General features: G+C 65.8%; 5 protein-coding genes across 8 annotated transcripts; 2 read left to right on the top strand and 3 right to left on the bottom strand.

Annotated features, from left to right (window-relative positions):
* Positions 1-364: 364 nt before the first annotated feature.
* INPPL1 (inositol polyphosphate phosphatase like 1) lies at positions 365-15040 on the bottom strand. Its single transcript, XM_064642446.1, is given in 29 exon segments — positions 365-2037; positions 2512-2630; positions 2733-2792; positions 2794-3427; positions 3498-3647; positions 3992-4076; positions 4147-4302; positions 4386-4473; positions 4571-4659; positions 4734-4847; positions 4959-5048; positions 5138-5219; positions 5300-5388; positions 5472-5571; positions 5649-5787; positions 5871-5967; positions 6372-6489; positions 6857-7053; positions 7131-7233; positions 7484-7590; positions 7780-7930; positions 8091-8189; positions 8539-8628; positions 8850-8940; positions 9023-9160; positions 9248-9368; positions 9454-9604; positions 10460-10523; positions 14847-15040. Coding segments are annotated over 29 exon segments (3789 nt in total). The 5' UTR covers positions 15023-15040; the 3' UTR covers positions 365-1946.
* Positions 15041-16301: 1261 nt separating this feature from the next.
* LOC135407442 (folate receptor alpha-like) lies at positions 16302-19139 on the bottom strand. Its single transcript, XM_064642470.1, has 5 exons — positions 17960-19139; positions 17670-17820; positions 17275-17463; positions 17066-17201; positions 16302-16709 (listed from the first exon to the last, which is right to left on the bottom strand). The coding sequence occupies exons 1-5, from the start codon at positions 18301-18303 to the stop codon at positions 16435-16437; spliced, it is 1095 nt and encodes a 364-aa protein (XP_064498540.1). The 5' UTR covers positions 18304-19139; the 3' UTR covers positions 16302-16434.
* A 42-nt stretch (positions 19140-19181) lies between these two features.
* On the top strand, positions 19182-21124 carry ANAPC15 (anaphase promoting complex subunit 15). 3 transcript variants are annotated; one of them, XM_064642519.1, is made up of 5 exons: positions 19182-19227; positions 19300-19679; positions 20449-20508; positions 20580-20717; positions 20870-21124. In XM_064642519.1, the coding sequence occupies exons 1-5, from the start codon at positions 19197-19199 to the stop codon at positions 20915-20917; spliced, it is 657 nt and encodes a 218-aa protein (XP_064498589.1). In that variant the 5' UTR covers positions 19182-19196; the 3' UTR covers positions 20918-21124. The 3 variants fall into 3 exon arrangements, with proteins under 3 accessions (XP_064498589.1, XP_064498580.1, XP_064498599.1); XM_064642510.1 differs by having other exon boundaries at positions 19182-19679; XM_064642529.1 differs by lacking the exon at positions 19182-19227 and having other exon boundaries at positions 19472-19668.
* Positions 21125-21234: 110 nt separating this feature from the next.
* Positions 21235-23146, bottom strand: TOMT (transmembrane O-methyltransferase). Of its 2 annotated transcripts, XM_064642494.1 has the most exons (4): positions 22980-23146; positions 22286-22562; positions 21924-22120; positions 21235-21729 (listed from the first exon to the last, which is right to left on the bottom strand). In XM_064642494.1, exons 2-4 carry the CDS (start codon positions 22545-22547, stop codon positions 21409-21411), a joined length of 780 nt encoding a protein of 259 aa, XP_064498564.1. In that variant the 5' UTR covers positions 22548-22562; positions 22980-23146; the 3' UTR covers positions 21235-21408. The 2 variants fall into 2 exon arrangements, with proteins under 2 accessions (XP_064498564.1, XP_064498572.1); XM_064642502.1 differs by lacking the exon at positions 22980-23146 and having other exon boundaries at positions 22286-22814.
* A 583-nt stretch (positions 23147-23729) lies between these two features.
* On the top strand, positions 23730-27959 carry LAMTOR1 (late endosomal/lysosomal adaptor, MAPK and MTOR activator 1). The gene is made up of 5 exons (XM_064642431.1): positions 23730-23854; positions 25562-25707; positions 26305-26382; positions 26886-27012; positions 27333-27959. Exons 1-5 carry the CDS (start codon positions 23813-23815, stop codon positions 27423-27425), a joined length of 486 nt encoding a protein of 161 aa, XP_064498501.1. The 5' UTR covers positions 23730-23812; the 3' UTR covers positions 27426-27959.

Raw genomic sequence — 27959 nt, 5'->3', positions numbered from 1 at the left:
GGGAAGGTCCTAGGGGCACTGGGATGGTGGCAAGGAGCACACCAGGGAGTTGGGCAGGCAGTCTGGGGTACCCAAGGTGGGCAAGAAGGGGAGAAGGGACTTGGTCCCCCCCTTGCAGGGGCCAGTACAGCCAGTCTGGAAGGTCCCTATTATCCTGGGACCAGTATGGCCAGCCTGGAGCATCCCTGACTGTGCTGGGACCAGTACAGCCAGCTTGGGGGTCCCAGATCACACTGGGACCCAGTTCCTCAATCCTGCCCCCCTTCCCAGACCCCCCCTTGCCATGCAGAGAGCTCCACCACACCCACTGCATGAAACGTAACAAAAATCAGTCCAGATTTACCAAAAACCACCAAACACAGGGCACGACAAGACAGGGGTTTAGTGGGGGGAAGTTCACACTGAACACCCCAGTAACAAACAGTCAGGGGATTTTGGGGGGGCCGGCCCATCCTTCATCTCAGCCGGAGTGAGGGGAGGGAGGGGATGGGGGTGGCATTGCCCACCAGCCCCCTGGGGACAGGGACAGTCTGGAGGGGTCACCCCAGCGGGGAAGGCATGGCTGGGGGACCCCCACCCTAGGGACCCCCCTGGAAGGGCACTTGGTGAGGTTGGGGGCTGAGCACCCACGGGGGGACCTGGGTGCCAGCCCCACTGCCCCTGAGGGAAACAGAGACCCCCGGGGTGGGGACGGACCCAGCAAGTACCTAATGGGCAAACTGGGAGTGGGGGCACACCCCGGAGGCACAGGTGGTGTGAGGTGGGGTCTGGGTGAAGGCACTGATCTCACTGCTGCAGTGGGATTCCCAGGGTAGGGACTCCCAGGGCGGGCACAGGGACCTCCATGGTGGGGATGGGACCCCCAAAGATGGGGACAGAAACCTCCAGGGATGGGGATGGCACCCTGGGGTGAGGATGGGGATCTCCCAGGGTGGGGACAGGGACTCCCAGGGAGGGGACGGGACATTCCCAGGGTGGGGATGTGGATCCCTGGCGTGGGGACAGGGACCCTCGGAGTGGAGACAGAAACCCCCAGGGTAGGGGCGGGACTCCTGTGTTGGGGACAGGGACCCTCAGGGTGGGGATCGGTGCCCTGGGGTGGGGACAGAGACGCTGGGGGTGGGGACAGGGACCCTCAGAGTGGGGATGGGACTTTCAGGGTGGGGACAGGACCCTTGGGGTGGGGATGGAGACCCTGAGCTCCGCCCAGTGTTGTCCGTGGGGGCTGGCCAAGCCCTCCCATCCCATCCCAGTGCTGGCTGGGCATCATGAAGGCACTTGGATTGAGACACGACTTTGCTCAGCGCCTCCTCCTCCTCCTCCTCCTCCTCCTAGCTGTGAGGGGCTGTGGGGGGAGCCAGGGCTCCCAGGGTTCCCCCCCACCAGCCCTTCCCCCAGCCCTTCTTCCAATAAATAAGAAATAACTTATATGTGAGGATGCCCCATAGGGACCCCCCTGTGAAATTGTCTGACCAGAACCCACCACCCACCCTGTCCCCCCCTCCCCCCTCCCCACCTCATTACCCAGCACCCGAGATGGGGGGCAGGCCGTGGGGGTCCCGGAGCTCCCACTGGCTGCTGGTGATGGCGGGATGCATGGATGTGGGATGTGTGACCATGGCACGAGGGATCCTCAGCTGCAGGACGCAAGATGCTCAGATGCAAGATCCGGGATGCACGGCCATGGGCTCCGGGATGCACGGCCATGGGCTCCGGGATGCACGGCCATGGGATCCGGGATGTGGAATGCACACCCACGGGACCGGGACGTGCGGCTGCGGGACGCAGGATGCTGGGCCACGGGACACGCGACTGCAAGGTCTGGGATGTGTGGCTGCAGGATTTGGTTGCTGCAGGATTTCGGGAGCTGGGCCGCGGGATGTGCAGCCGCAGGATGTGGGATGCCGGGCTGTGGGACGCGCGGGACGCCGGGTGTGCGGCGGCAGCTACTTGCGGAGCTGGAGGCTCTCCAGGAGGACCCGCTTGTGGCCGGGCTCCAGCACTCCAGCCTCCTCCAGGTCCTCCTCCGTGATGTCACTGGGGTGGGGGTGCGGACATGGAGCTCTCTGCCCCAGGCACGCCCCAGCCTCAGGGGGGGCACCCCTGCCCAGGTGAGGTCCCCAAGAGGGGGTGTGAGAGCTCCCACTTGGGCTGCTGGGTGCCCACCCAGCCTCCCTCTTGGGGGGAGAGGGGGGACCCCTTGGGGCAGCTGGGACACCCAGGGGCAGCAGGGATCCTCAAGAGCGGTGGGGACCCCCCAGGGCAGCACGGACCCTCTGGGTGCTGTGGGGACCTCCGGGGGCAGCAAGGGGAAGTGAGGGAAGCAGAAACCCAGAGAAGTGGAGATCCTAAGGGGGCAGTGGGGACCCACCCAGGGGCAGTACCCCCATGGATCTCCCCAAAGCAGGGTCATCCCACCCAGGCATTGCTGTGGCCCCCTGGGGAGGACATGGACCCCCTGGGGATGGCAAGTCTGGGGGTGTGGGTGAGCAGTTTCGGGGGGCTGCTCACCTGAGGAACTCCAGGTCATCCCAGCCGTTGCGCACCAGCCCCTCCTCGTACCGCTCCAGCCCCAGCGCCCGCAGCCACTCGCCCACGCCGGGCACGGTGCCCACGCCACGGCCCAGCACCTGCACCCGACACCCTCAGCACCACGGGGCCCCCCAGACAGCCCCAGCCGAGCGCGCTGGGGGGCCCAGCAGCCTGACCCCCACCCACCCTGCATCACCCACCTCCTCGGCCAGGTCCTCCTGGATGCTCTCCCGGATGGAGTGGGGCGGGAAGGCGAGGGGGGCGGCCATAGTCGGGGGGCAGGCAGCGGGGGGGCAGCCCCCCCTTGGCCAGCAGCGGTGGGGGTGGGGCCACCCTCCCCTTCCCGCCCCCGTAGTCCACCTCACTCAGCGTCTTGGCCATCTGCAGCACCGAGCAGGAGCGGTCATCCAGCAGCCCCCCCACTGTGGGCAGCCCCCCGGTAACGGGGGTCCCACAAGCCCCCTCCATCCCGAATCCAGCCCCGGCAGCCGGGGGTGGCCGGGGGTGCAGCTTGGGCAGGGGAGCCTCTCCAAAGGCAGCGGGGTGGGATTTGGGGTCCTCACGCGCGGCGGGCACCGGCGGCTCCTTGGGGGTGCCAAAGAAGGGGTTTGGGGGGAGCTCCAGCTCCCGCGGCAGCGGCGGCGGGGGAAAATCCGGCGGCGGCAGGTTGAGGGTGCCGAGATCCTCCTCCTCCTCGCTCTCGTCACCACGGCACACCGAAGGCTGCCGGCGGCGTTCCGGCACCGCCAGCTGCACCTTGGCCTTGGGGGGCTTGCCGGGATCCCCCGGTGCCAGCAGCTGGTGGGGGACCCCTTCCAGGACGTAGTACGCCGGATTGTTGAAGCTGTTCTTCAGGGGAGCCCCCGACAGCTCTGGCACCGCCTCTGCCTTGGACCTGCAGGCACAGGGGTGAGCGTGGCAGCCCAGAGCGTGCCCCCTCCCCAGCCCTGCCCACATTCCCTCACCGGCTCGGGGCAGCCTCGTCCCTGGGGGTGCCACGGTGTGGGGCAGGGGGCCAGGGGGCTGCTGCAGTGCTGCCCTTCTCGGGCTCCTCCAGAAGCTTCGCTGGGTTGGCAGTGGGGGGCTCGGCACCGGTGGGCTTCCGCCCCACAGACCTGGGCAACAGGAGGGGTTGGGTGCCCCATGGGGCTCGAATCCCTGCAGTGGAGCTCAGAGCCCCAGGATGGTAACAAGGTTCAGACCCCCTGGGATGGGTCTCAGCAGCCCAGCACCGGGCTGAGACACCCAAGATGGGGCTCAGCCCCTCAGCATAGGGCTCAGCCACCAAAACATGCCAGTGTCACTCTTGGAGGCACAACAGAGCCCCATCCCTGCCTTGCATGGCACACAGCTGCCCCCAGTCACGTCCCACACACCATCCCTGCAGCCTCCTGAGCCCCAGGGCCCCCCGGCTGGGTGTTACAGGTGCCCCCCACCCACCGAGCCCTGTCCCCCGTACTTGGCATAGTCCTGGGTGGCCCTGGCACTCAGAGGCACCTTCCCTTTGCCAGCTGTTGTCTCGTCCTTATCAATGCTGATCCACTCTGTGGGGGAACAGGGGCTCAGTGGTGGGGTCCCGTCCCCACAGTTTCCCCCAGGGAGGGGAGTCCTCACCATAGAGCCTCTCACGGGTGCCCAGGCGCTCAGTGGGCACCCGGACCTTCATGGAGCCACGGATGTTGCCGGTCTCCTCGCCACGGTGGGACAGGTAGGTGAGGAACTGCTGTGCTGTGCTGCCAATCATCGACTTCAGGGCGATGACACACTCCCCTGGGGGTGACAGCAGGGGGGTCAGGGGAGTGTGTCATCCATGGACCCCCGGGTGCAGGTGCAGTGCTGGTGTGGACACTCACCGTAGGACTCGTAGCCATCGAGGGATTTGACGGTGAGCAGGAGGTGCTGGTCCTGCAGGTACTCGATCTCAGAGAGGATGGGCTTCAGCTGCAGCCAAGGGGACAAGGTGCTGGCACTGAGTGGGGGCCTCCCCGCCTGCAGCTCCCCCTGGCGCCCACCCTGTCAGCCCCCAGCCCCTCCTCACCGTCGGCAGCTGCCGGGAGGACCACTGCACTTTGAGGAAGTTGATGTTGTCGCTGCTCTGACTGTCATTCTCGAAGCTCTTCTTGAACTCTGTGGTGTGGGGGGGACATGGCATCACCCCTGTCAGCCCCCCTGGGACCCCACATTCCCATCCCAGTCCTCACCTTCCAGGCAGGTAGAATAGAACTCGATGAAGAACTTGGTGCGACTGGATGTCTTCACGATGGCCTCGATGCTCTCAAACTCGATGTATGCCTGCTCCGAGGACTTGGAGAGCCCTCCATGGAGAGGCGAGGTGTTGGAACCCCCCTGGGACCTCCCCATCTCGAGGGAGAGGTGGAACCCATGGGGGGTGGGGGACAGCGAGATGTCCCCTTGGGCACAGGCACCTTTTTTGGAGACGAACTGGGATGTCACTCCCACCTCGAAGGAGCCGAAGACGGGTGAGTGGTCACTGGTGACGATGTCATCCGTGCATCCTGCAGCCAGCAGGGATGGGGGGACGGTCAGGATGGAAGGGACCGTCCCAGAATGGGAGGGTGGGGTGCTGGGGGGTCACACTGCTCACCATAAGCATTGCAGTTGACGTGAGTCTCGGGGTAGGATTTCCAGAGGATGCGGTCGCACCAGGACGGCACGTTGGTACGCACCTGGCAGGGATGGGGAGTGGAGGAGGGTTCAGGTTGGGGTGTCTACCCCTCCCCTGACTCCCCACTACCCCAGCACCTACCCCTGTGGGTTTCTGCTTGTGCCAGACATAGGTGTCCCGGGAGCCCCGCTCGTAGCGGTAGGTGGGGGGGAAGGTGATCTCCTCCTCACCTGCACAGACAGCAGTGGGTCAGGACAGTCCCAACAGGAGGGGCTATCCCCCCAGACTCTCCCAGAGCCCCCCCAGTCCTCACCAAAGCGCAGGAACACCTTGTGCTTCTCCTTCTCCAGGTTGAGCTGATCCACCTTCAGCAGCGGCTCCAGCTCCTTGCGGCTGATGTAGTTGAGGATCTCCTGCGGAACAGAGGGGCTGGCACCGGGCTGGGCAGGGGGCACCTGACACCCCTCACCCCCCGTCCCCGTCCCCCAACCTGGATGTCCATGTCCAGGCGGTAATTGAGGTCCCCAAACCAGAAGAGGTGGGTGAAGCGAAGGGAGATGTCAAAGGAGCTCAGCTGCTTGTCCCCCAGCGAGAGTAGGCGCAGGATGTCCAGGTAGTTCTGGTTCCTCCTGCAGCAGGGGACATGGGGACAGGGGTGTCACACACAAGGAGACAGGGCCCTCCCAGCCCATTCTGGAGTGGGGGTGCTCACCGTGCCGTCTTCTCATTGCCGGAGGTGAGGTGGCAGTTGACGAAGCCAAAGGAGGTGCCATTGAACATGAAGGAGACGCCCACAGCGCCCTTGTTCCCTGTGGGGACACGGGGACATGGGATGGGATCAGGCCAGGGCAGGGGCAGTCCCCCAACCCTGGGGGAGGGGGGGCACAGTCCCCACCTGGCTGGCTGGCATGGGCACGTGCCCAGAGCCCTTCTCACGTAATGCATGAACTGCAGAGCCTGCCTCGTGCAACACACACGCACGGAAGGCCCTCCTTGTGAAACACCCGCACCCAGACCCCTCCTCATGCAACACATGTGCTCTGGGATCCCTCCTTGGGCAAAACGCACCCCCCCAGACTCCTCTTCAAGCAACACACGTGCTCCAGGACCCCATCCCGTGTGACCCATGCAACACTGGGACCACCCTGGAAACCCAGACACTGGTGGGCCCCCCCGGTGCAGCGCACACCCCCGTGCCCCCACGGGCCCCTACCCAGGGTGTTGGCGATCCCTGTCTTGACGCTCGAGGTGCTGACGTGGCTGATGCGGTTCTCGTGCTCCGGCTTCACCAGCACCACCACCTTGATGTTCCACAGGGACTGCATGGCCACCTGCCGGCCCCGGCACCCTCAGCCCCTGCCAGCACGCCATGGGGCCCCCCCGGGACATGGGGGGTGCGCCCACAGCTGCTGCTCATCACAGCTCCACCCCAGCCTCTCCCGCCCAGGGCTGTTCCCCAGGAATTCCACCACCATCAGCACCCACAGCTGCCAGCACCAGGAGAGCACCCTAAAATACCTGGTGTCAGCAGAACTGGAGCACCAACAGCCGCCCAGCACCATGACAGGACCCCGAAGCACCCGGTGTCACAGAGCCAGAGCACAGCCACCCCAGGGACACCGAGCACCGCCCACCTCCACCACCCACCGGTGCCTGCACACCGCAGTCCCCAGGATCCCCGGAGCCCCCGGTTCCTACCGGGCGGTACTCGACCTCCGTGAAGTCCTTGAGGACAGTGCGCAGGAAGTCCACCCACTCCTTGTCTCCCAGGGAATTCTCCTGGGTGCCGAAGACGTAGATGTCATGGGGGATGGCCATCGTCACCTCATCCAGGGTCTTGCCCAACCCCTTGGAGGTGAACCATGAGGTGATGCTCTTAGGGGGGGGGACGCTGCCTGCAAGGGGGACGGCATGGTTAGGGGGCACCCCGGGGTCTCGGCACTCCACCATGGGCTTCCCCCGCCCTTCTCACCCATATTCCAGGTGCCAATGAAGATAGAGATCATGTCAGGCTCATCCTGGTGGGAATGCTTGTTCTTCATCAGCTGCAGGAGCTGGCAGAAAGCCTCACGCTTCTGCAGGGGGGGACATTGAGAGGGGGGGCCGGAGGGGCTCCCCACAACCCCTTCCAGCACCCCAGCTTTGGCTCAGCCAAACCTGGCACCTCCTGGGCATGGGGGACCACTACAGGGACATCCCCCAGCCATCAAGCACCAGCACCCAGCACCCGGCCCTGAGCCCTAGCAGGGCCCAAGGGTTAAATCCTGCCCCCCCACCACCCCTACAAGGGCCTGCCCCCTTGTCCCCCACCCGAGCATTACCCACCCGGGCACTGACGAAAACAAAGTCTTTCCGTTGTGTTTTATCCTTTTCCTTCTCAAAAACGATGCCCAGTTTGTTCTGCACTCGCTGTGACTTGATCAGCTGACGGACTGGGGAGGAGTGGTGAGAGCTGGGGGGTGCTGGGTGCCAGCTGGGTGCTGGAGCTCCCCCAGCCCACACTTTGGGGGACCCCCAGGATGGGGACACCCCACAGCTCCCAGCCCACCGCTGAGCCCCACGGGGATGCTCCCCAGCACAAAGGCAGCCTCAGGGGGCCCTGTGGGTGCCTCCCCACTCACTCTTGTCGTGGGTGAAGGTGTTCCAGTCCTCCTGGGAGTCCTTCTGCTTCTTCAGCACCACCAGCTTCCCCCCCTCCACGTCCACACTCAGTGTGTACTTCTGTGACTTCCCAATCTTGGTCAGGTCCCCCAGGGTGATGTCCAGCTTCACCTGCCGGGGGACACTGGGATGAGGGAGGACAGAGGGGACACCCCAGCACTCCAGCTGGGACACCTCGGGGGCTGTGCCCTCAGTGTTACACCACATGCACTCAGCTGACGCCAGAAGTCTCCCAGAACTCCGAAACACAGGAAGGGGGGGTAGGGCTCACCTCGAAGGTCTGCACTGGGATGCTCTTGGCCTTGCGGGACAGGGGCTGGGGGGGGGCGGTGGGGGCAGCCGAGCTCATCTCCTGCAGGGCCTTCAGTGCCTGCCAGAGCCCCCAGTGGCATCAGCCGAGAGCCCATCAGCCCCCCCAGCTCTACCAACCCCTCCAACTCTCCAGTCCCACCAGCGTTCCAAGCACCCTCAGCCCCCTCAGCCCCCCAAGATCCACCAGCCCCCTCAGCCCTACCAGTGCCCCAGCTCCACTGCCCCCGCCCCCAGTCCCACTGTTGCCTCATTCCCACGAGCCTCCCCCAGCTCCCTCCAGCTCCACCAGCCCAACAATCCCTGTCAGCTGTCCCAGTCCCACCATCAGCTCCATCAGTGCCATCAGCCCCACAGACCCCTCAGGACACCCCCATGAGAACACATGCCCCACACACCCCCGGCCTCACCTTCTTCTCGATGGAGGAGAGGAAATCTTTCAGCACAGACAGCTTCAGCACCAGGCTCTCCAGCTCCTGCTCCCCGCTCTGCCCTGCTGTCTGGAACCCCCAGCAGGTAACCCCAGCACAGGGATGGGATCCCCACACCCACCCCAGTTCCCCCCCAGAGTAACAAGACCCCCAGGCGCCCTGGGATGGGGCAGGATGGTGGGTGTTTCTCCCCAGGCTTTCCCACCACCCACGGACGGTGCTACGGTGGGGTCTGTGGGCACAGTCCGTGGTGGTGGGTTGCCACCATCGTGTCCCCATATCCCCCTCACCTGCTGCAGGATCTTGGAAACCATGGGGGAGCTCTGCTGGTCAAACACTTTGGAGAGGATCTCCAGCCCTGCCAGCACCTTGTCCACCTCACTGCAGGTGCAAGAGGAGCCAGCTCAGTGGGTAACACAGATGTCCCTCCATCTGTCCATCTGTCCCGGCGCCCAGCACCCACCTGTGCAGCCGTTTGCAGGAGGTGACAAGGGTCTTGTTGAGGTGGGGGAGGCTGTTGGCCCCCCCCTTCACTGCCTCCAGGTCCAGGGTGTAGCTGCCCTTCAGGTACTCGTGGGAGATGCTGCTGAGCCCATTGGCACTGCAAGGAGCACAGCCAGGAGGTGAGAGCCAGCAGGGATGGGCAGGGGACAGACAGGGGACCGTCAGGAGACGGGCAGACCCTCACCTCTCTGCCGACCCCTCCGGCACGGCTGGTCCCAGGCTGGTGGGGCTGAGCCCGGCCGAGGTACTGGAGAAGCTGGTGGAGCCAGAGCGTGGTGGCAGCGGCGGCTTCTCATCCTCTCCATCTGCAACGGGGCGATGGGGGGGTCAATCCCTGCCACCCCGGGGGTCCCAGGACCCCGCCCACTCGCCCATGTCACCCTGCCATACCCGAGTAGTCCCTGTCCTCCACGGTCTCCTTCTCTTTCTCCCTCTCGACAGGGAAGAGCAGGGTGCAGACCAGCCCCTGGTTGGGCTGCAGGTACAGGGCGATTAGCTCGCTCAGCGTCTTGAAGCGCCGCACCTGCACCCCCTGCGACGTCTGCGGGGACACGGGGACACCGGGGCCATCAGCACCTGCAGCCACCGTCACCGGACCCCGCGTGGGGACACCACCAGGCAGGGAACCCACCATGCAGGGACGCCACCACGCAGGGACCCCCAGGCAGGGATCCCTCCAGGCAGGGATGCCACTGTGCACAGACCCCCATGGAGGGATGTCCCCAGGCAGGGGTACCACCACGCAGGGACCCCCAGGGAGGGATGTCCCTATGCAAGGATATCTCCAAGGAGGGACATCCCCATGCAGGGATCCCACCATGCAGGGATGTCACCATGCAGAGATACCACTGTGCAAAGATGCCACCACGGAGGGATGCCCCCCCCTCGCAGGGAAATCCCCACAAAAAGACTCCCATGCAGGGATCCTCCCATGCGGAGATGCCACCATGCAGGGACCCACATGCAGGATGGGGGGCTGACCCCACAGCCCATGGGGGGGAGCTGGGCCCGGTGCATGTGGCACAGTGCCCTGGTGCCACCCACGGGGGGCTGGCAGGTGGGCTGGCAGGGTGCAGGCAGCAGTCATCCTTCGGCCTCCTCCCTCCCGGGGGCGGCTTTTCCTGCCTGCCCGGCCGGCACAAAGGGGGTTCTGTTGCTCTAAAAATACCCGGTGCTGGCAGCCCGCCAAGACAGGCCCAGCCAAGCCATCCGGCACAGCCGGGCACGCGCGTGGCACCAGGCCAGGGCTGAGCCCGGCACATCCACCCGGCACAGCAGCCCGGCACAGCCAAAGAGACGGGCACACTCATGGCACGAGGTCGAGATAGAGCCCCGCCGAGCCAGAGACCCCTCGCTGCCCACGAGCCAGAGGGTGTCCCGTGCCCTCACTGCCCACCTGCACGGCCAGGAAATCCTCCTCGTCGGGCAGGATGCGGTAGGTGTGGACGTGCTTCTGGAACCTGTGGCAGCGGGGAGGAGGCCATCAGGCAGGGGGCTCTAGGGGGTTGGGTGGCATCCCCCCACCCACCTGCATGGCCTGGCACTCATCCAGCACCCGCAGTGAGGAGCTCCAGTACCACTATTGCCTACGGCATCCAATGAGCTGACAGGGAAACCTATAGGAAAATGCCCGCAGGATGGGGCCTGGGGGTCCTGGATGAGTGCTGGGGGTCCCAGACTGACCCCTCTGCTTGCTCTGATCCCACGATCAACACCACTATGTCCTTGGTAGTGCCACCGCCCCAGCCCCACTGCCTGTCTGTGTGCCGGAGCCTGTGTCCCCAGCCTGCAGTGCAGGCAGGAGCTGGCAGGCGCAGGCAGGAGCTGGCAGGAGCAGGCAGGAGCTGGCAGCCAGGACGCCAGGAAACAATTTATTTTCCAATGGAAGCTGACAGGAACCAGGGACGCGATCCCGGGGCAGGGGGTGACAGGCGGCGCTAAGAGACAGGGTGACAACAGCAGCGGGTACAAGGAGCAGGACCGGGACTCCAGGGGTGTCCCTTCCCCATCCTGGGGACTCCAGAAGCCAGGGACCCCTGGCACAGCCAGACTCCCCCACTCCAGTGCTGTCAGGAGGGACGGTGGCTCCTGGGCTGGCCTCTGGCCATGGAGCTCACCATGAGCATCGAGGAGGCTGTCACCACGCCAGGGCCACTGGTCACCACGCCAGGGCCACTGGTCATCACACCAGGGCCACTGGTCACCACGCCAGGGCCACTGGTCACCACACCAGGGCCACTGGTCACCACACCAGGGCCACTGCTCCACTCAGCTGCCATGTCCCCTGCCCCGAGGGCACCTTGACATGGGGCTGAAGGACTGGGACAAGGCAGCATCTGTGCCCCCTGCACTGTGTCACGTCCACGGACAGGGTGCTGTGTCCCCTGCTCCCACTCCACGGGGCCAGGTCCCCTGGTGTCCTCCTATGGTGCCAGATCCCTCACAGTGCCCTAGGTCCCCTGCTGCCACCCCATGATGTTAGTTTCCCTGTGCCACCCCACAGAATCAGGTTCCCTGGTGCCACCCCAAAGCACTGGGTCCCCTGGTGTCACCCCACTTCCTGCAGTGCCAGGTCTCTCATTTCTCACCCCTCCCCTGCAGCTACAACCAACCCCAGCAGGGAGTGCCCCCGGGTGCCCCAATGCCCAGTCAGGGGTCATGGGAGGCCATGGGGAACCCTCCAAGTGGGAGGGGGAGCTGAACGGCAATGCGCTACAGGGGGGCTGTATGGGAAACCCTGCGGGGGGGTGAGGGGGTCACTGTTGAACCTCCTTACTGAGGGATCTCAGGGGTCCCCTGATCAAAGGAGTCAGAGTGGGAGAACCCCAGCTGGTGGGATTGGGGCGGCACAAAGAGACATCCCCCCAACGGGGGAAACATAAGGAGCCTCTGTGGAAAATCCTAAGGCCCATTTGGGGTCTCCATAGCAAAAACAGCAAGGGGGGTGTGATGGGCGGGTGCAAGAGGAACCCCAGCACAGCACCAATACGTGGAACCCCAAATTGGAGAGGCAAGGGGCAGGACCCCCAGGAGGAACCTCAGCTGTGGGGGAGGACAAGGGGTTCTCCGTGGGTAACCAGAGATGGAGCCAGAGGGACACTGTGCCGAGGGGGTGGATGGCAGGGGGAGGGGGGCTGCATGGCCCCTGGCTGCCCAGCCCCGCGCCGCCGGCGGCTGCTATTTGGATGAGCGACGCCGGGGGGGCCTGGGAGCGCCGGGCTCGGGCACAAAGAGCCTTTATGTGGGAGCCCCGGGGCTCCCCGCCGGCTCTGACACGCAGCCGGCACCCTGCCACGGCCCGGCCGGCACGGCGGGCTCCCCGCACCGGGGACACCCGCCACCCTCCTCCCCAGAGCACCGCGGGCACCTCGGCCAGGGCACACCACACACCCCCTGGCACCGGTGTCCCCGTGAAGCGGCAGTGAGGCAGGACAGGGGTCCCAACCCCTCCCCTCCTGGGGGACAGCGCACCAGGACCACCCCAATGGCGCTGCCCACCGACCCGCCACGCTGGCGCTCCTGGGGTGCCCCCGCGGTGTGCCGGCACTGCGGGGGCCCGGGATGCCCCAGTGTGCCGCAATGAGGTGCCCCGGTGTGTCATGGCGAGGCCACAGCGAGATGTCCCGGTGAGCCACGTCCAACCCCGAGAGGCCACGGAGCACCAGCAGGAGGGTTAAAGGAAGCCGACGCTGCCGGGATCCCGCTGCAGTTCCCTTTCCTCCTCCTGCCCCCGCAGCTATTTTTAGGGCCCCGGCAGTGGCCGGGGCCAATGGCTTCACAGCCCTGGCCACCCACTCGCTGGCAATGGGTGGGATCGCAGCACCAGGGATTCCCAGTGTCCTTGTCGGGGTTCTGTCACCCACCGTGGCATCCCCATGATGGGCTTTGCGAGGCTGTGTGGTCCCAACCTGTGGCACAGCCATGTGGCACCCACAACCCCCTCACTGGGCAGTGGGAAACACCAGTGACAGACACCCCTTCCCCAGGCACCCGCACCATGACACCAGCTGCAGCCCCCTGTCACCCACCCCGGTGCCCTGACATGCCCCCCAGCCCTGTGGCACCACATGTTCTCCCAGTGCTGTGCCCTGGTGCTGCTCGCCAGCCCAGCTTCGTGGTGGGGAGCCGGTGCCCATGGCCACGCTCTGTCCCCATGGATGGGAAACCACATTTGCCCCCGTCCCCGGGGAAGGGCAGCAGTGCTGCCATGGAGGCTGCATGCCTGGCCCTGCGCATGGCACCGGCACACGGCAGCCCCAGGCCAGGGCAGGTCAGCTCACGGTGCACTCCTGGTTCTGCCACGGACTCTCGGGGCACAGAAAAGCTTCGCGTTGAGGTGCCGTCACCGCCACCCCACAACCACATCAAGGTCCAGGTGCTGGCACAGGCAGCAGGCCTTGAGTAGAGCCAGGGGCATGCCCCAGGAGCTCCCCAGGAGCACCCTGGCACACGGCACACCGCCAACCCACCGAGGGGCCAGCAAGGCCTCAGGTACGGAGGGGGCTGGGGTGCACTGCTGGGCACAGGGGGCAGCGTTCCAGGACCCCAGGGCTGTCAGCACTCACCCGTGGCCCAGCACCAGCCAGGAGCCACAGGAGTCCCATGGTGTGGCCAAAGGGCACAGAGCTCACCTCCTCCCCCAGGTTGGGAACCCCCCATGAGGATGGGGGCTGGGGACCCCCAGTCCCATGGAGATGCTCAGAGATCCCAAGAGTGTGGGGTGGAGGCCAGGCCCCCCATCTCACAGACCCTCATCCTGGCAAGGGTGGGTGTCACAGCCCCCCTGGAGCCAGTCCAGTGTCCCCTCTGTGCCCAGGGACCCCCAGTCCCTCCAATGCCCCCCAGTCTGTCGGTGTCTGGTCCCCTGGGACCCCCAGGCCAGAATGGGTGCCATTCCCCTGGTGCCCTGTCACCCAGAAGTGCCAGTGTCCCCCCGTGCCCCTCAGATCAACTCATGTCCCCCCAGCATCCACAGCCCAGAGCTGTCCCAGTCCCTCCCTACCAAATTCCCAGAGACCCCCAGAGTACGGGTGTCCTCTCAGGTGTGCCCCCTCTTCTGCCTGCTGCCCTCTGGGTGTCGGTGTCCCCTCGTTTCTCCCCCTGTGCTCCGGAGCCTGGATCCCTTCTGGTGACCCCCAACTGCTCCCCCTGCCAGTGCTCCCCTGGTGCCCCCCCTGCCCTCGGTGTGTCTCCCAGTGCTCTCCCCGGACCCCTGCCAGTCCTTCCCTGGACACCCCGCCTGTGTCCCTCGGTACCCCACCAGTGCTCCCCTGAATCCTCTCCAGTGACCCCCACCATGACACCCCAGTGTCCCCCTGGTACCTCGATGCCGCTCCCCCAAACCCTCCCGGCTGCTCGCCCAGGATCCCCCCCGTCCGGCTCCCCTCCGGCGCCCGTCCTGCTCTCCTCGGATCCCCCCCGATGTCCCTCCGGTGCCCCCCGAACGCCCTACCCACGGCCCCGGATCTCCCCCGGTGCCCCCGCCCCGTGCCTCTCCCGCTCCGCCCCCGGGGACCCCACCAGCGCTCCCCCGGTACCGCACCGCTGTTCCCCCAAGCTCCGCGCTGCCGCTTCCCGGGATCCCCCCCGGGATCCCCCCCGGTCCTCCCCCCGTCACTCTGCTCGTGCCTCCGCGGCTCCCCCGGCCCCGCGCCGGTCCCTCCCGGTGTCCCCCCCGGTCACCGCCGGTGACCGCCCCCGGATCTCGCCCCGTGCCCTCCCGCGGTCCCTCGGGGGTGTCCCCCGCGCCCTCCCCGCGCCCCCCGTGCCCGCAGCCCACTCACAGCAGGCAGAGCGCGTAGGCCCCCGCCACGCTCTCGCTGTCCCGCACCAGGAAGCTGCCGTCCCGCCCGGCCCGCGCCAGCTGCTCCTCGGCCGCCGCCCGGCTCAGGTCCCGGTGGTACCAGGGGGGCACCGGGGCCGCCCCGCCCGCGCCCCCCGCGCCCCCCGCGCCCGCCATGCTCCGCCGCCGGGGCCGCGCCGCGGGGCCGCGCTCCGACGGGGGCGGGGGGAACCGGCGGGGCGGGCACCGGGGGGAGGCGGGGAGACGGGGGGGGACGGCGACATCGGGGGACGGGCGGGGGCATCGCAGGGATGGGGGCACTGGGGGGGGGCATGGACGAGGTGACCGGGGGGGCAGGGGGGAGATCCGGGGGTGGCCGCCGGGCGTGACCGGGGGGGCTCCTGCGGGGCGGCAGCGCGGGGCCGGGGAGATGCGGAGACACGAGCGGGGTGTCCGTGGGGGCACCGGAGGGGATCGGGGGGATCCCGGGGAAGCGGCAGCGCGGAGCTTGGGGGAACAGCGGTGCGGTACCGGGGGAGCACTGGTGGGGTCCCGGGGGGCGGAGCGGGAGAGGCGCGGGACGGGGGCACCGGGGGAGATCCGGGGCGTGGGTAGGGCGTTCGGGGGGCACCGGAGGGACATCGGCAGGGGGCGGCGTCCGATGGAAGGGCAGCGGCACCGAGGGGCGTAGGACACCGGGGAGTGGGCAGCACCAGCGGGGAGCACGGGAAGGATGGGGAGCATCGGGAGGTGCACCCGAGGGGAGAGCGCCGGCACCGGGAGATGGAGAGCACCGGGAGGGAAGCACCAGGGAGGGGGAGCACCACCGGGACGGGGGCACCAAGGGAGCACCGAAGGGGCGGGCGGCGGCACCGGCGGTATGAGGGCACCGGGGAGCCGCGGGCCGCGGTGGGGCAGGACCAGGGCCAGACGGTCACAAAGTGGGGGCGCGGCCCTGTTTGGCACCAGAACCAGGGACATCTCCGTGGCCCGGAGGTCGGGACGGCGGCACTCCACAGCTGGAAACAGGGGCCATGTGGGGAAGAGGACCCCTGAGGTGGGCTCCAGGCTGGCGGGACCCCCTCGACAGCTATTCCCCCACCTCGGGGTCCCCAGGATGTCCTCCCCCTTCTCCTTATCATTTCCCCAATCCCACCCTGCACACTCCAGGGTGCCGGTGACCCCCACAGCCCTGGAGCTGTGGCAGATGCTGAGACACATTCAGCAATCCCATCTCCCTGGGCCCCAGTGGCAGGGAGCCCTGTGCCCCCTGCTTTGCCAGGCACAGTGGTTTTGGGGGGCAATGCCAGGCCGCCAGGTGGGTTGTTACAGATAAATGGGGGTGATGCCTCACTTTGTCCCCCAAGAGAAGCAGGATCAGATGCCCTGAGTCCCCCAACCATCCTACTACCTCCCACCGATGGACCCCTCAGCCCCACAGCACCCCAACACCAAGCAGGGCAGGAGTATTTATTCACCATCCACATGCCTGTGGGGGACACAGCTTGGGGACATCCCATGGGGGGGCACAGGACAGCTTGGCGACCCCCCTGACCACCCACTGCCCGCTCCTGCCTGCAGCCTCCTGCTCAGAGCAGGGCCAGGAGTGCGGGGGGCAGCAGGGCCAGCAGGACAGGGAGTGGGGGGCTTGGGGGAGCATCGCCACGGGCGTAATACTGGGCGACAGCGACGTTGGGGTTCTCCTGTGCGGGGTCAAACCACATCTGGATGCAGCGGCCGCTGCCACGGTGGTGGGATGTGTAGCGGTAGGAGCTGGACCAGATCTGCTCGCAGAGCGCAGCCGCCGTGGGGAACACGAACTTGAACTTCTGGCACATGGCGCCCTGGGGACACTGGTTGGTGCCTGGGGTGGTCAGGGGGTGAAGTGGGTCAAGGGCTTTGGGAAGGGGGAGTGGGTCATTCCCCTGTGCGTGGTATTGGGGTCCAGATGGGTCCCACTGGCTTTGCTGGGGGAGGGGGTTGACCTCAGGGTGGCACAGGGGCTACCACCCCATCACCCTGCACCCTGTGAGGACCCTCACCCCCGCCCTGCCGACCCACTCACAGGCACAGGGACCCTCACCAGGCTGCCGGCAACCCCCATCACCCCCACCCCTTGGGGATCCTCACCCCCAGACCCACTCACAGCCACCAGGAATGGGGGACCCACAGCGGGGTCCAGCTACTATGATGAGTGGGTCCCTCGTGCCCCCCACTCACCTGAGGTCCAGTTCCAGCCCTTGTGCCAGTTGACCTTGCAGGTGACAGCATCCTGGCAATCCTCCCACCACTGCTCACAGTCCTCCTGGCACAGCGGCACGTCCCGGATCCGCTCCTTCCGCCAGGTGTTGTCTGCCTGCAGGGCCCCCAGTTCACCCCAGTTCACCCCAAGGGTCCCATCGAGTGGGTGAGGGGGGGTCTGCACTCACCTGGTCGATCCATGGCCCCAGGTTGGGGGAACACTCGTACAGACACGTGTCCTGGATAAAGTGGCGCTTGCACTTCTGCGGCATGGCCCCGCAGTGGTCCCAGTTGAAGTTGTACAGGTAGGACTGGTCCTCGTGGGCTTCCTGACTGGTGTTGGCAGTGCAGCAGGCATTATCCTTCCAGAGGACACACTGCACCAGGGCAGCCAGGGCTCAGCTGGGACCCACCAGGGCTCAGCTTGGACCCACTGGGGGTCCAGGGAAATCACCAGCGCCCACAGGGAGGTGACACTGGGTGATGGAGCCCATGTCGGGCTACAGCCCCCCCTGCGGTCCATCCCAGTGACCCCACAGCGAGTGGCACCGGTGGGTGCTGCAGCAGCGGGTAAGGACCGTACCTGCCCGTAGAGCTGCCCCTCAGGGCCGGGCTTCTCTTTGTGGTGCTTGGCACTCATGCAGATGTTAAGCAGCGAGTCCCGTGTCACCGTCCCGGCGGTGGCAGCTGGCCAAGCCACCAGCACCAGCAGCGCCAACGTCACCGCCATCGCTCTGCCGGGGCGGCGGGGGGGTGAGGGCGGCAGAGCCGAGGCACACAGTGACAGCGGGGACAAAGTCCCACACCGTGCACACGGGAGCGTGGCAGCACGTGGGCACGGCCGGGACCACCCACGGGGGCTGGGGATCTTACCTGGGGGGCACCGGGGGCCAGGGCTCTTCTCTGAGGGGGTGCTGGGCTTCAGGTGCCAGGGGGTGAGCGCAGCTCATCTCAAAGGTCGTGGCGCTGCACAACCCTTGGCCACCGGTCACGGGACGTGGGGACACAGCAGGTTCGGCAGCGCTCTGGGCGCGGAGGAGACGGGGCACCGCACCCCGACACCCTGCTGTGTCCTGGGCTGACCCTCGCGCCCATCCCGGCCCCCCCAAGCCCTGCATGGAGCCAGGATTTGTCCTGCTGGCGCCAGGCTGGGGCCAGCGCCAGCCAAAATCTACCCGTGGCTGTTTTTCCGTCCCTCCCGTGGGAGGCGGCTTCATACCCTGACACCAGCTCGAGGGGCAGGACCCAGCCCCTGACACCGCATGGTCCCCGTGACTGCCCTGGGGGTAAGAGATGGTCCCCGGGGGGGGACAGGTACTCCTGTGGGGTCACAGATGACCTCAGGGTGGGGGCAGGTACCCCTCACTGACACCATAGATACTCCCGATGGCCCTTGGGGAAGTGGGCGGGTAGATACCTTTGGGGGGGCAGTCATCCGTGGCTCGGAGGGGACAGAAACCCTCTAGTGTCAGACATGCCCTGGGGGGGCAGATACCCCAGAAGGGGCAGATACCTCCAGGTTCATACATGATGGGGAGGCCAGACATGCCCCTGGGGTCCCAGGTGCCCTGGGTAGGGGGGCAGATACTCCTGCGTGGGTGTCAGGTACCCCATGGGGGTCACGGATCCCACCCGCGGGTGACAGTTGTCCCCAGAGAAGCAGATACTCCGTGAGGATCACAAATATGCCCCCACTGGGGTCACCCCCAACCGTGGGGGTCACATACCCACTATTAGTCACAGATACCCCAAGGGGGGCACAGATACCCCCGTCCATGGGTAACACATGCCCGGGGGGGGGCAGATGCCCCGTGGGGATCACAGATACTCCATAGCGGTCACACATGCCCCATAGGGGTCACAGGTACCCCATGGGGCTCACAGATTCCCCTTGAGTCACAAATACCTGTGGGGGTCACAGATACCCCTCTGGGGTCACAGATGCCCCCAGGGGTGTAACATATCCCCGGGGGGGGTCACGGATACCCCCGGGGGGTCACAGTTTCCCCCGGGGGTGTCACATATACGGGGGGGGGGAGTGTGTCACAGATACCCCATTGGGGTCATAGATACCCCTGTGTGATGTTACATATCTCCGGAGGGGCCACGGATGCCCCCGTGGGGGTCACATATACCCGGGGGTGGTCACATATCCCCTTGTTGGGGTCACATATCCCCTGGTTGGTCACATATCCCCCTGTTGGGGTCCCCAGAGGTGTCACATATAGCCCCATCGGGGTCCCATGTCCCCCGTTGGGGTCACGGGTGCCCCGGGCCCGCTCGCGCGGAGGGCGGAGCCCCGCCTGTCAATCAGAGCTGGCCCCGCCCCAGCCACCGTTCATGCCGCGCGTTGTGGGCGTGGCCTCGTCGGGGACACACACACACACACACCGCGCATGCGCCGCGGCCGGTTCCGGTGCGGTGCTTCCGGGTCGGGCCGGCGCGGCCGCGGAGCCCCCGCCATGGCCACGCTGTTCCCGTCGCTCCTGCCGCGCCTCACCGAGCCCCTCTGGTTCAACCTCGACCGCCCCTGCGTGGACGAGACCGAGCTGCAGCAGCAGGAGCAGCAGCACCAGGCCTGGGTGGGCACCAGGTGTGGGGAGCGGGGAGCGGGTTTGGGCCTGGGGGTCCGGGGAAGGGCCCCCCGAGCGGGCACGTCCGCGGGGCATCGCGGGTGTCCCGGGGCACGGGGCTAATGAACAGGCTGGTGCCGAACCGGGGCAGCTGCAGAGCCCCCGTTATTTAACGGATCGTCTCTCGGGAGAGGCGAAGGCCGATCTCTGACCCCGGTAACTCACAACGCCCGCGCCGTGAGCGCGGTTCGGTGCGGCGGCGTCCCTGAGTGGGGGGGGAAAGACATCTGCTTGATTAAAGTTTTTAAAAAAGCAGTTTCTCGGTGATTAAGTTATTATAATTAAGTAAAACAGCTTCAGTCAATTAAAACCCTAGCACCTGGGAGAGGTTCCCAGTCCCTCTGGGTGGGAGGTCCTGCACATTTTAATTGAGCTTTAATTATCTGCTGCGGGTGTGTTAGTCTGGCTGAACAGATACCTCGAATTTGGTTCTTTTTTTTTGATAAAAAAATAGATAAACTTAGTGTTTGAGCTTTTCATGCCACACATGGGGACACCCCCAGTCCCCTCACCCCCAGAGTGTCCTTGCTAGGGAGTGCAGGCAGCTGCCTGCAGCCACTGTTCACTCGGCTGGGTGCAGGCAGGGGGATCCCAGTGGGGGGAACAGGGCTCCTCGGGCAGCTGCCAGCTGGGAATAGCCGTGGTCAGGGAGCAGCGTGAGCCGAGCGAGGAGTGCGCGGGGTGTCCCAGAGCTGCCGGGGTGCTCACCCGCCTCTCTGCCCTCCCCAGCTCCAGAGCATTGCCGAGAAGGACAACAACCTGGTGCCCATAGGAAAGCCAGCGTCCGAGGTGGGTGTGTGGGCAGGGAACTGGGGGGGTGCCAGGGGGCTGGCGGGGCCCTGGAGCTGTCGTGTCCACAGCACTACGACGAGGAGGAGGAGGAGGATGATGAAGATGATGAAGACAGCGAAGAGGACTCTGAAGATGACGAGGACATGCAGGATATGGATGAGATGAACGATTATAATGAGTCTCCTGATGACGGGGAGATCAATGAGGTAAATAGCGGGGCTGGGGGGCCCCACTGCAACCCCAGAGTAGGGGATATGCAGCGTGTAGGAGCCTGAGCTGAACCTCAGAGGAGTTTCTCCTCCACCCCCTCTCCTGGGTCCCTGCTCTGGTGGGGATCTCAAACCTCTCCCTTTCCCAGGTGGATATGGAGGGGGCAGAGCAGGATCAAGACCAGTGGATGATCTGATTCTGCCATGACCACACCAAACCGGAGCTGGGGAGAGCCCTTGCCCCCCGTGGCTCTGGGGGGCAGGTCAGTGAAGCTCCTCCTGCCATGGGTGCTGTGTGGGGGCCTTGGAGCGGAGCCCCCCTGGGGGAGCCAGAGGGGCAGCTGTCACCCAGCACATTGGGGCTGACACGTCTTTTCTAATAAACTCAGTTTACAAGAAAACAACCCCAAATCTGGTGTCTGAGGCCACCAGGGCAGGCAGGGGCAGCCATGGGGGTGCCACACGGGCAAGTGCAGGGCTGCTCCCCACCATGCTTCCTCGGGCCCTCTGGCAGAGCTCCCTGCAGGGACATGGGGAAGCAGCGCGGGCAGGAGCCACTCGGGGAGCGAGTTTCCCCCAGCACCCCCCCACAGACCACAGCAGCCAGCACATTTCCTGCAGAGCCCGTGTTGCAGCCAGCGTTGCCGTCGGTGCCCGTGGCAGCGCGGGGCGGGAGCTCGTGGCCCGGTCAGCGGGCGCCGGTGTAGCGGAGCTCGGCCACGCCATCGGGGATGGCGCGGAAGTACTCCAGGCTGGCCCGGTGCACCCTGCAGCGGTACCTGCCGCAGGTCTTGGCGTACTGCAGGAAGTGGGGCGCCCCAGGGAAGAGGACGTTGTCGGCCAGGATGGTGGCCCCCTCAGCCAGCAGCTGGTGGCTCTCCAGCAGCCGCAGGTCCCGCAGGTAGCAGCGCTTCCAGTGATCCATGAAGACGAAGTCGGCCTTCATCAGGCCGTGCTTCTCCCGCAGTTGGGGGATCACCTCCTCCGAGGGGCCCACGATGAGCTCCACCTGCGCCACAGCACTCTCAGCCCCTGGGGTGGTGTGTCCGGGTGCCCACCCGCAACCTTCCTTCACAGAATGGTGAGGGGTCCACATGGGAAAGAATCCTTCCCACAGATACCTCCCAGCAGGTGCCACGGTGCCTGCCCGTGTCCCCCCCAGTATCAGGCGCAGAGCCTTTGCCCCAGTGCCCGGGCGCTCACCGTGTGCTCGTCGAAGCCGGCCAGGCGGATGACCTTCTCGGCCACGGCGGCGTGCTGGGGGTTCCCCTCCACGGTGTAGAGACGGGCGCCCGGGGGCAGCCCCTGCGCCAGCAGCACGGTGCCGTACCCGCAGTAGGTGCCCAGCTCCAGCACCCGCAGCGGTGCCCGCTCCAGCAGCAGCCGCTCCACGATCCGCCCTGACACGGCACGTGTCTGTCAGCACCCGTACCAACAACCGCAGCCGTGCCAGCGGGGCCGTGACCGCACCAGCACCGTCACGGCCATAGCAATGGTGCCGTGGCTGTGCCAGTGGTGCTGTGGCCATGCCTGGTGCGGCCTGCATGGGCAAGGGTGGCACTCACCTTTGGCGGGCCCCACACAGCTGAGGTGCTCGCAGTGGTAGCACCACTGGTCGAAGGTCTGCAGGATGTGGTGGGGGTCCCCGGGGATGGCGTGGGCCAGCAGGTACTGGAAGGCGCGCTGCTCCCGCGTGGTGCCGGTGAGCCGGTCCCGCAGCCAGGCCACCAGCACGGCCCGGTACAGCAGCACCAGGTAGTGCCGGTACCGGATCAGCAGGGTGACGAGGAAGGGGAGGAAGGCCAGTGCGATCGCGGGAGACACCATCACAGGGGAGCGAGGCTGGGGAAAGAGCCCCCACCCGGGGGATATGGGAGTGGGGGTCCTCCCAGGGTGCAGCCCCACAGCTCCCACTCGTGCCACGAGTTGGCTGCGCACTGCACACCCTGCAAATGTCTCTGCCTGGGCTCTGGTGCTGCTGGGCCTGCGGGGCTGAGGCACCCTGGGATGCTGCGGGGGTCCCTGTGCCAGGTCTGAGGGGTGCTGGGGTCCCAATATTGGAGTCTGCAGGACTGATGTTGTGGGCAGGGTTGGGCTGCTCTAAGGGGCACTGTCCAGCACAGCCCCTCATACCCCTCCTTGGCCCAGCTTTGCTGCCCTCACCCCCCATATCCTGCCCCACAGCCCACTCCCCACACCCGGAGCTGTTGGAGGTCCCCAGACACAGCAAGAGGACAGGGCCATGGGGGTGGCACCTACCTGTCCCTGCACTCCAGATAGGCAGAGGCAGGCACTCCTGCGTGGGGCCCTGCTGCTACTCAATTATTGATGGTGTCACCTTAGCTGCAGCCACCACTGGCTCGGGTTACCAGCTCATTGGGGCCAGGGCCGGGCTGGGGCTGCGGGGCTGCAGGAGCAAGCCTGTCACTGGGGCTGGGGCCTGATACTGAAGCTGGGGGGCCCCAACACTGGGGTTGGGATCCTGATACTGGAGCTGGGGTTCCGAGACTGGGGCTGGGAGCACTGGGAGCAGCATAATCAGTGGAAGCACCGTGGCATTGGGAACACGGGTGTACTAGGAGCATGGGAACACTGGGAGCATGGGGGCACTGGGAACACTAGGGACAGCGGCAACGGGGGCACTGAGAACACTGGGAACACTGGGACCATGGGAACACTGGGAACATAGGGGCATAGGGAACAGTGGAAGCACTGAGGACACTGGGAACACTGGGAACATAGGGGCATAGGGAACAGTGGAAGCACTGAGGACACTGGGAACACTGGGAACATAGGGGCATAGGGAACAGTGGAAGCACTGAGGACACTGGGAACACTGGGAGCACTAGGATCACCGGGAGCACCGGAAGCGACTGGGGGGGGGGGGGGAGGCACTGGACGCCCGCACGTGACCGCGCGCGCAGGGCCGCGTGACGCAGCGCACGCGCGAGCACCGCCCCCTCCACGTGACGCGAGAGCGCGCGCGCTCCCGGCGGCGCGCGCGGCCTGTGTCGTGTGTCCCCCCGGTCACGTGGGCGGGTGACTCGGCGGTCACGTGGTCGGCGGGGCCGGGCCGGGGTGCCGCGCTCGCCATGGGCTGCTGCTACAGCAGCGAGGCCGAGGCCTCCGACCAGGTGGGGACGAGGGCCCGGGGGGGGCGGCGCCGCCGGGGAGCCTCGACCCGGCACCCCCGGGGCTGCCTGAACGGGGGGGACCGGCGGCGTGTGCCCTCGGCGGGGCCCGGCCCTTCCCCGCTCCCGGAGCAGCCTCCGAGCGCCCTCCCGCTTTGGCCGCCTCCGTGTCACTCGTGCCTCGCGTGTGTCGCGCCGCCCTGGGTGCCCCGGGGCCGTGCCGGAGCATCCCCCGTCCCGTTCCCCCGTCCCGCTGCCGATGCGAGTCCAGGCCCTCGAGCGGCGCCGGCGGGAGCAGCGCCAGCTTTTCCCGGCTGGGCCGGTGGAGAATTGGGGCTGTCACCTGTCCCGCGAAACTTAATCCCCGGGCGGGATTCGGGCTCTGCCCGTGCCTTGCCAGGGAGCTCGGCCCCGTCCCCAAGGCAGCCCGGCCGGCGGCTGGGCCGTGGTGCTGCCGCGGGGAGGGAAGAAGAGGGACCTGGGCCGGAGTATGGCAGCGGCAGGGCCCAGCTGGAGGAAGGGGAGAGGGAGCTGCTGTCCAGGCAGGAGCTGGAGATGTCACTGACTGGAGGAGTGGAGGAGTGGTTGCATTCCCAGCTCACCCTGGGTCACAGGCTGAGCATCCTCTCAGGACAAGACAGGCAGTGAGGGGCCAGAGCATGTCCAGAGGAGGACAACAGAGCTGGGGAAGGGTCTGGAGCACAAGGCTGATGAGGAGCAGCTGAGGGGGCTCAGCCTGGAGAAAAGGAGGCTCAGGAGGGACCTTCTTGCTCTCTGAAACTTCCTGACAGGAGGGTGGAGCCAAGTCGGGATCGGGCTCTGCTCTCAGGGAACAAGGGACAGGAAAAGAGGAAATGGCCTCAAGTTATGCCAGGGGAGGTTTAGGTTCGATATTAGGGAAAATATCCCTGAAAGAGGGGTCCAGCCCTGGCACAGCTGCCCAGGGCAGGGGTGGAGTCCCCATCCCTGGAGGGATTTAACAGACATGTGGATGTGGCACTTGGGACATGGGTTAGTGTTGGCCTTGGCAGTGCTGGGGGAGCTGTTGGACTCAATGGCCTCCGAGGGCTTTTCCGATTTTATTGTTTCTGTGATCCTGCTCTCCTGGGTGTTTGTGTCCGTGGTCTCTCTGCTGGGCTCTTCTCCCGGCCCCTGTGGCGCTGCTCGGCCAAGCCAGAGGATTAAGGCCTGAGCCACAGCTCTGCACCCCTGGACTGAGTGGTGGGATGTGCCCTGTTACTCTGGGAGCCCCCCACCCCCTGCTGTCCCCGGGCTGTGGTAGGTGGGGTTCACCTGGCCCCGACGAGCCCCCGGCTGTGCCGGTGTGGAGACCAAAGGCTGGTGGGATTTCTGTGGTCGGGGGTGAGGCCGCTGTAGGTCCTCGATAGCTGCCAGGTTTTGGGCAGGGCAGTGCTGGCAGTGGGCTCCTGCCTGCAGGATTGGCTCCTCCAGATGTGCTGCCACACGCTGCCTGATTTCAGCCACACTTGGTCCCTTCGTGGCCATGGGGGCTTTAGCTGGAAAAAAGCAAAGGAATTGGGGAAGAGGAGCCTCGCCATTGCCTCAGCAGAGCCGAGGCTGTGCCGGGTTACACTGGGGTGCACAGGAAGCCCTCCTGGCAGGTGGAGGGTGAGATGCACCTCATCCCTTGGGGTGAACAGTGCTGGTGTGGGGGAGCCGGGGCTGATTCTCCTCTTGCCTTTCCCTCAGGAAGAAGAGACGAAGCGGCTGCTGGAGCCAGCAGCCAGCCCTCCCAGCAAGGTGCTGAATGGAGCGGAGCAGAGCTACCACAACCTGCCCTCGGCACGCACCGACGAGCAGGCCATGCTGTCCTCCATCCTCGCCAAAACGGCCATGTAAGCCCCAGGCCACGACCGCCCCAGGGCCAGCACCGCGGGGCGGGCAGCACACCCTGGGCACCGCGCTGACCCCGCGACGGGCACGCAGCTGGGCAGCTGTGGGTCCCACTGACCAGAGGTGCTGAGGGGAAGGAGGGAGCTGTGGCAGAGCTCCCCACGTCCCTCTGCCTGTAGACAACCCCCTGCCTTGGCTTTGAGCCCCTTGGGGACACAGAGACGAGAATCCATATGTGAGGTGCCCCTTGGGCCTGGGTAGCCCCCTGCTCCAAACTGGGATGAGCAAGTGACTGCATGGGGATGCAGAGTGGATGGCTGGGGGGGCATCAGCACTGTGTCCCCTTCTGGGGAGGCTTCCCCTCAAATGCAGAGGGGCAGCCTGGGTGGGAGAGCTTTGGGATGCTCATGCTCCCATGCCTGGCACACTCATGTCCAGCTGGCATCATTCATGGGGTGAGTTTGGCCTTGAGATGTTTGTTTTGGGGTGCTGGAGGGTGCTGGATTTTTGCTGCCCTCGTCAGAGGATGCTCTGAGATGGGGAGGGAACTCAGGGGGAGCAGTGAGCCTGCAGCAGGACCCACTCTTGTGTCTCTGCAGCAACATCATCGACGTGTCGGCAGCGGATTCCCAGGGCATGGAGCAGCATGAGTACATGGACAGAGCTAGGCAGTACAGGTGGGATCTGCCCCTCTCCCTCGGGGTGCCCGCGGTCCCTCACAGCCACGTCCCTGGGCAGGGCCCCAGGGGTTTGGCCTGAGGGGAGTGAACTCAGCACACAGTGGGGCTGCCCTGCCATGGAGAGCAGCGTGCAGTCCCACGCCTCTCCTCTGCCCTCCCAGCACTCGGGGGAGGCCCATGGCAGTGCTGGCAGCAGAGCCCAGAACAAAGGGCTCCTGTGTTCACCCAGCCCTTGGGGCAGATGGCAGTGGGCTGGATGTGACTGCTGCTGCTTGAAAGGTGTACTTTCAGTAGCTTCCAGCTCTCCAACACAGCAGGAGCTGGAAGCTCTCTCATCCTCTTGCTGTGGGGAGCAAAGAGGGCTGGATGATGGGAGTGCGGCAGCACTGCTCTCCCTCCCTCCCTCTCCCTCGGGGGTGCTGGGTGCCCAGGGGTGCCACACCCATCTCCTGGGTCTCCCTGTGTCTTGGCACGGTGCTGATGCTGCTCCCCCCTCACAGCACACGCCTGGCCATGCTCAGCAACAACCTGACGCACTGGAAGAAGCTCCCGCTGCTGCCGTCTCTGACTAACCAACCGCACCAAGTGCTCGCCAGCGACCCCGTCCCCTTCGCAGACCTGCAGCAGGTGAGCGGGGCCGGGGTGAGCCCTGGGAGCCTGCAGTGTTCCCCGTCCTGGAGGAGCAGCAGTGCCCTCCCCACGTGCCCAGAGCTGTGGCACGACTTGTTAGTGCTGCCTTGTTAGTGCAGCTTTGTTAGCTGACTTGTTACGACTTGTTAGCTTGTTAGTGCAGGTCAGGTTTAAGGCCTCGACAGATCTGGGGGGCAAAGTCCAGGACAGGTTTAGGACTCGTTAGGGCTGGGGGCTAACCTCCTGCGACGGTTTCTTCTGGATAAGCGGGAGTTGCAGGAGCCAGCAGTGACACGGCTGTGTCCTGGTGCCCGCAGGTGTCCCGGATAGCCGCCTACGCCTTCAGCGCGCTCTCACAGATCCGCGTCGACGCCAAAGAAGAACTGGTTGTACAGTTTGGCATCCCCTGAGCCTGCCTCCAGCACTGCCGCTTCACCGCTTTGGGTTGTTTTGGGGTTTCTTTCCCATTTTTTTCTCTTTGTTTCCCTTCCCTCCCCACGGTGCTGCCACGGAACTTGGACAGATACCCTGTTTCCTACCAAATGCCAAGACGCCCATCACCGGCACGTCGAGCCCACCTGCATTGCTCGAGGCTTTCTCCTCCTCGTGGGTGGGTGTGTGTGGGGAGGGGGCCGTGTCACCTGGACGCTGCCTTGCACAGGGATGAGCACAAAGGGAACAACTGGCACAAGGAGGCCCCGGTGTAGGTCAGCACCGTGTGCCACGTCACCAGGACAGGTGGGCTGGAGCCAGGTGGATGTGATGCTCTGCGTGGGGCCTGGTGGCTCTGACAACCCTCCCTGCTCATTTTTACATGTTTAGACCTTTATTTTGGGTTGTTTTGTTGTTTGGTTGTTTGTTTTATTGTTTTTCTTTTTGTTTTTCTTTTTTTTTTTTTCTAATTATTGTTTTTGGCCACAGTAGATAAAACCATGTTCATCCAG

This window comes from Pseudopipra pipra, chromosome 2 (assembly GCF_036250125.1).
Source record: "Pseudopipra pipra isolate bDixPip1 chromosome 2, bDixPip1.hap1, whole genome shotgun sequence".
Taxonomy (NCBI): Eukaryota; Metazoa; Chordata; class Aves; order Passeriformes; family Pipridae; genus Pseudopipra; species Pseudopipra pipra.
Note: the sequence above shows the minus strand (reverse complement) of the source record. Positions and strands in the feature narration are given on the sequence as shown.

Excerpts from the sequence above, each read along its gene's own strand:
- LAMTOR1 (XM_064642431.1), top strand. The coding sequence starts at position 23,813 with ATGGGCTGCTGCTACAGCAGCGAGGCCGAGGCCTCCGACCAG. Across the intron at positions 26,383-26,885 it reads GACAGAGCTAGGCAGTACAG|CACACGCCTGGCCATGCTCA; the intron begins GTGGGATCTGCC and ends CCCCCCTCACAG. Across the intron at positions 27,013-27,332 it reads CCTTCGCAGACCTGCAGCAG|GTGTCCCGGATAGCCGCCTA; the intron begins GTGAGCGGGGCC and ends TGGTGCCCGCAG.
- ANAPC15 (XM_064642510.1), top strand. The coding sequence starts at position 19,197 with ATGCCCCCGTGGGGGTCACATATACCCGGGGGTGGTCACATATCCCCT. Across the intron at positions 19,680-20,448 it reads CAGGCCTGGGTGGGCACCAG|CTCCAGAGCATTGCCGAGAA; the intron begins GTGTGGGGAGCG and ends TGCCCTCCCCAG. Across the intron at positions 20,718-20,869 it reads ATGACGGGGAGATCAATGAG|GTGGATATGGAGGGGGCAGA; the intron begins GTAAATAGCGGG and ends TCCCTTTCCCAG.
- LOC135407442 (XM_064642470.1), bottom strand. The coding sequence starts at position 18,303 with ATGAAGCCGCCTCCCACGGGAGGGACGGAAAAACAGCCACGGGTAGAT. Across the intron at positions 17,464-17,669 it reads AGGGGCAGCTCTACGGGCAG|TGTGTCCTCTGGAAGGATAA; the intron begins GTACGGTCCTTA and ends GCCCTGGTGCAG. Across the intron at positions 17,202-17,274 it reads TGGGGCCATGGATCGACCAG|GCAGACAACACCTGGCGGAA; the intron begins GTGAGTGCAGAC and ends GGGGCCCTGCAG.
- TOMT (XM_064642494.1), bottom strand. The coding sequence starts at position 22,547 with ATGGTGTCTCCCGCGATCGCACTGGCCTTCCTCCCCTTCCTCGTCACC. Across the intron at positions 22,121-22,285 it reads CTGTGTGGGGCCCGCCAAAG|GGCGGATCGTGGAGCGGCTG; the intron begins GTGAGTGCCACC and ends GTGCCGTGTCAG. Across the intron at positions 21,730-21,923 it reads CCGGCTTCGACGAGCACACG|GTGGAGCTCATCGTGGGCCC; the intron begins GTGAGCGCCCGG and ends GCTGTGGCGCAG.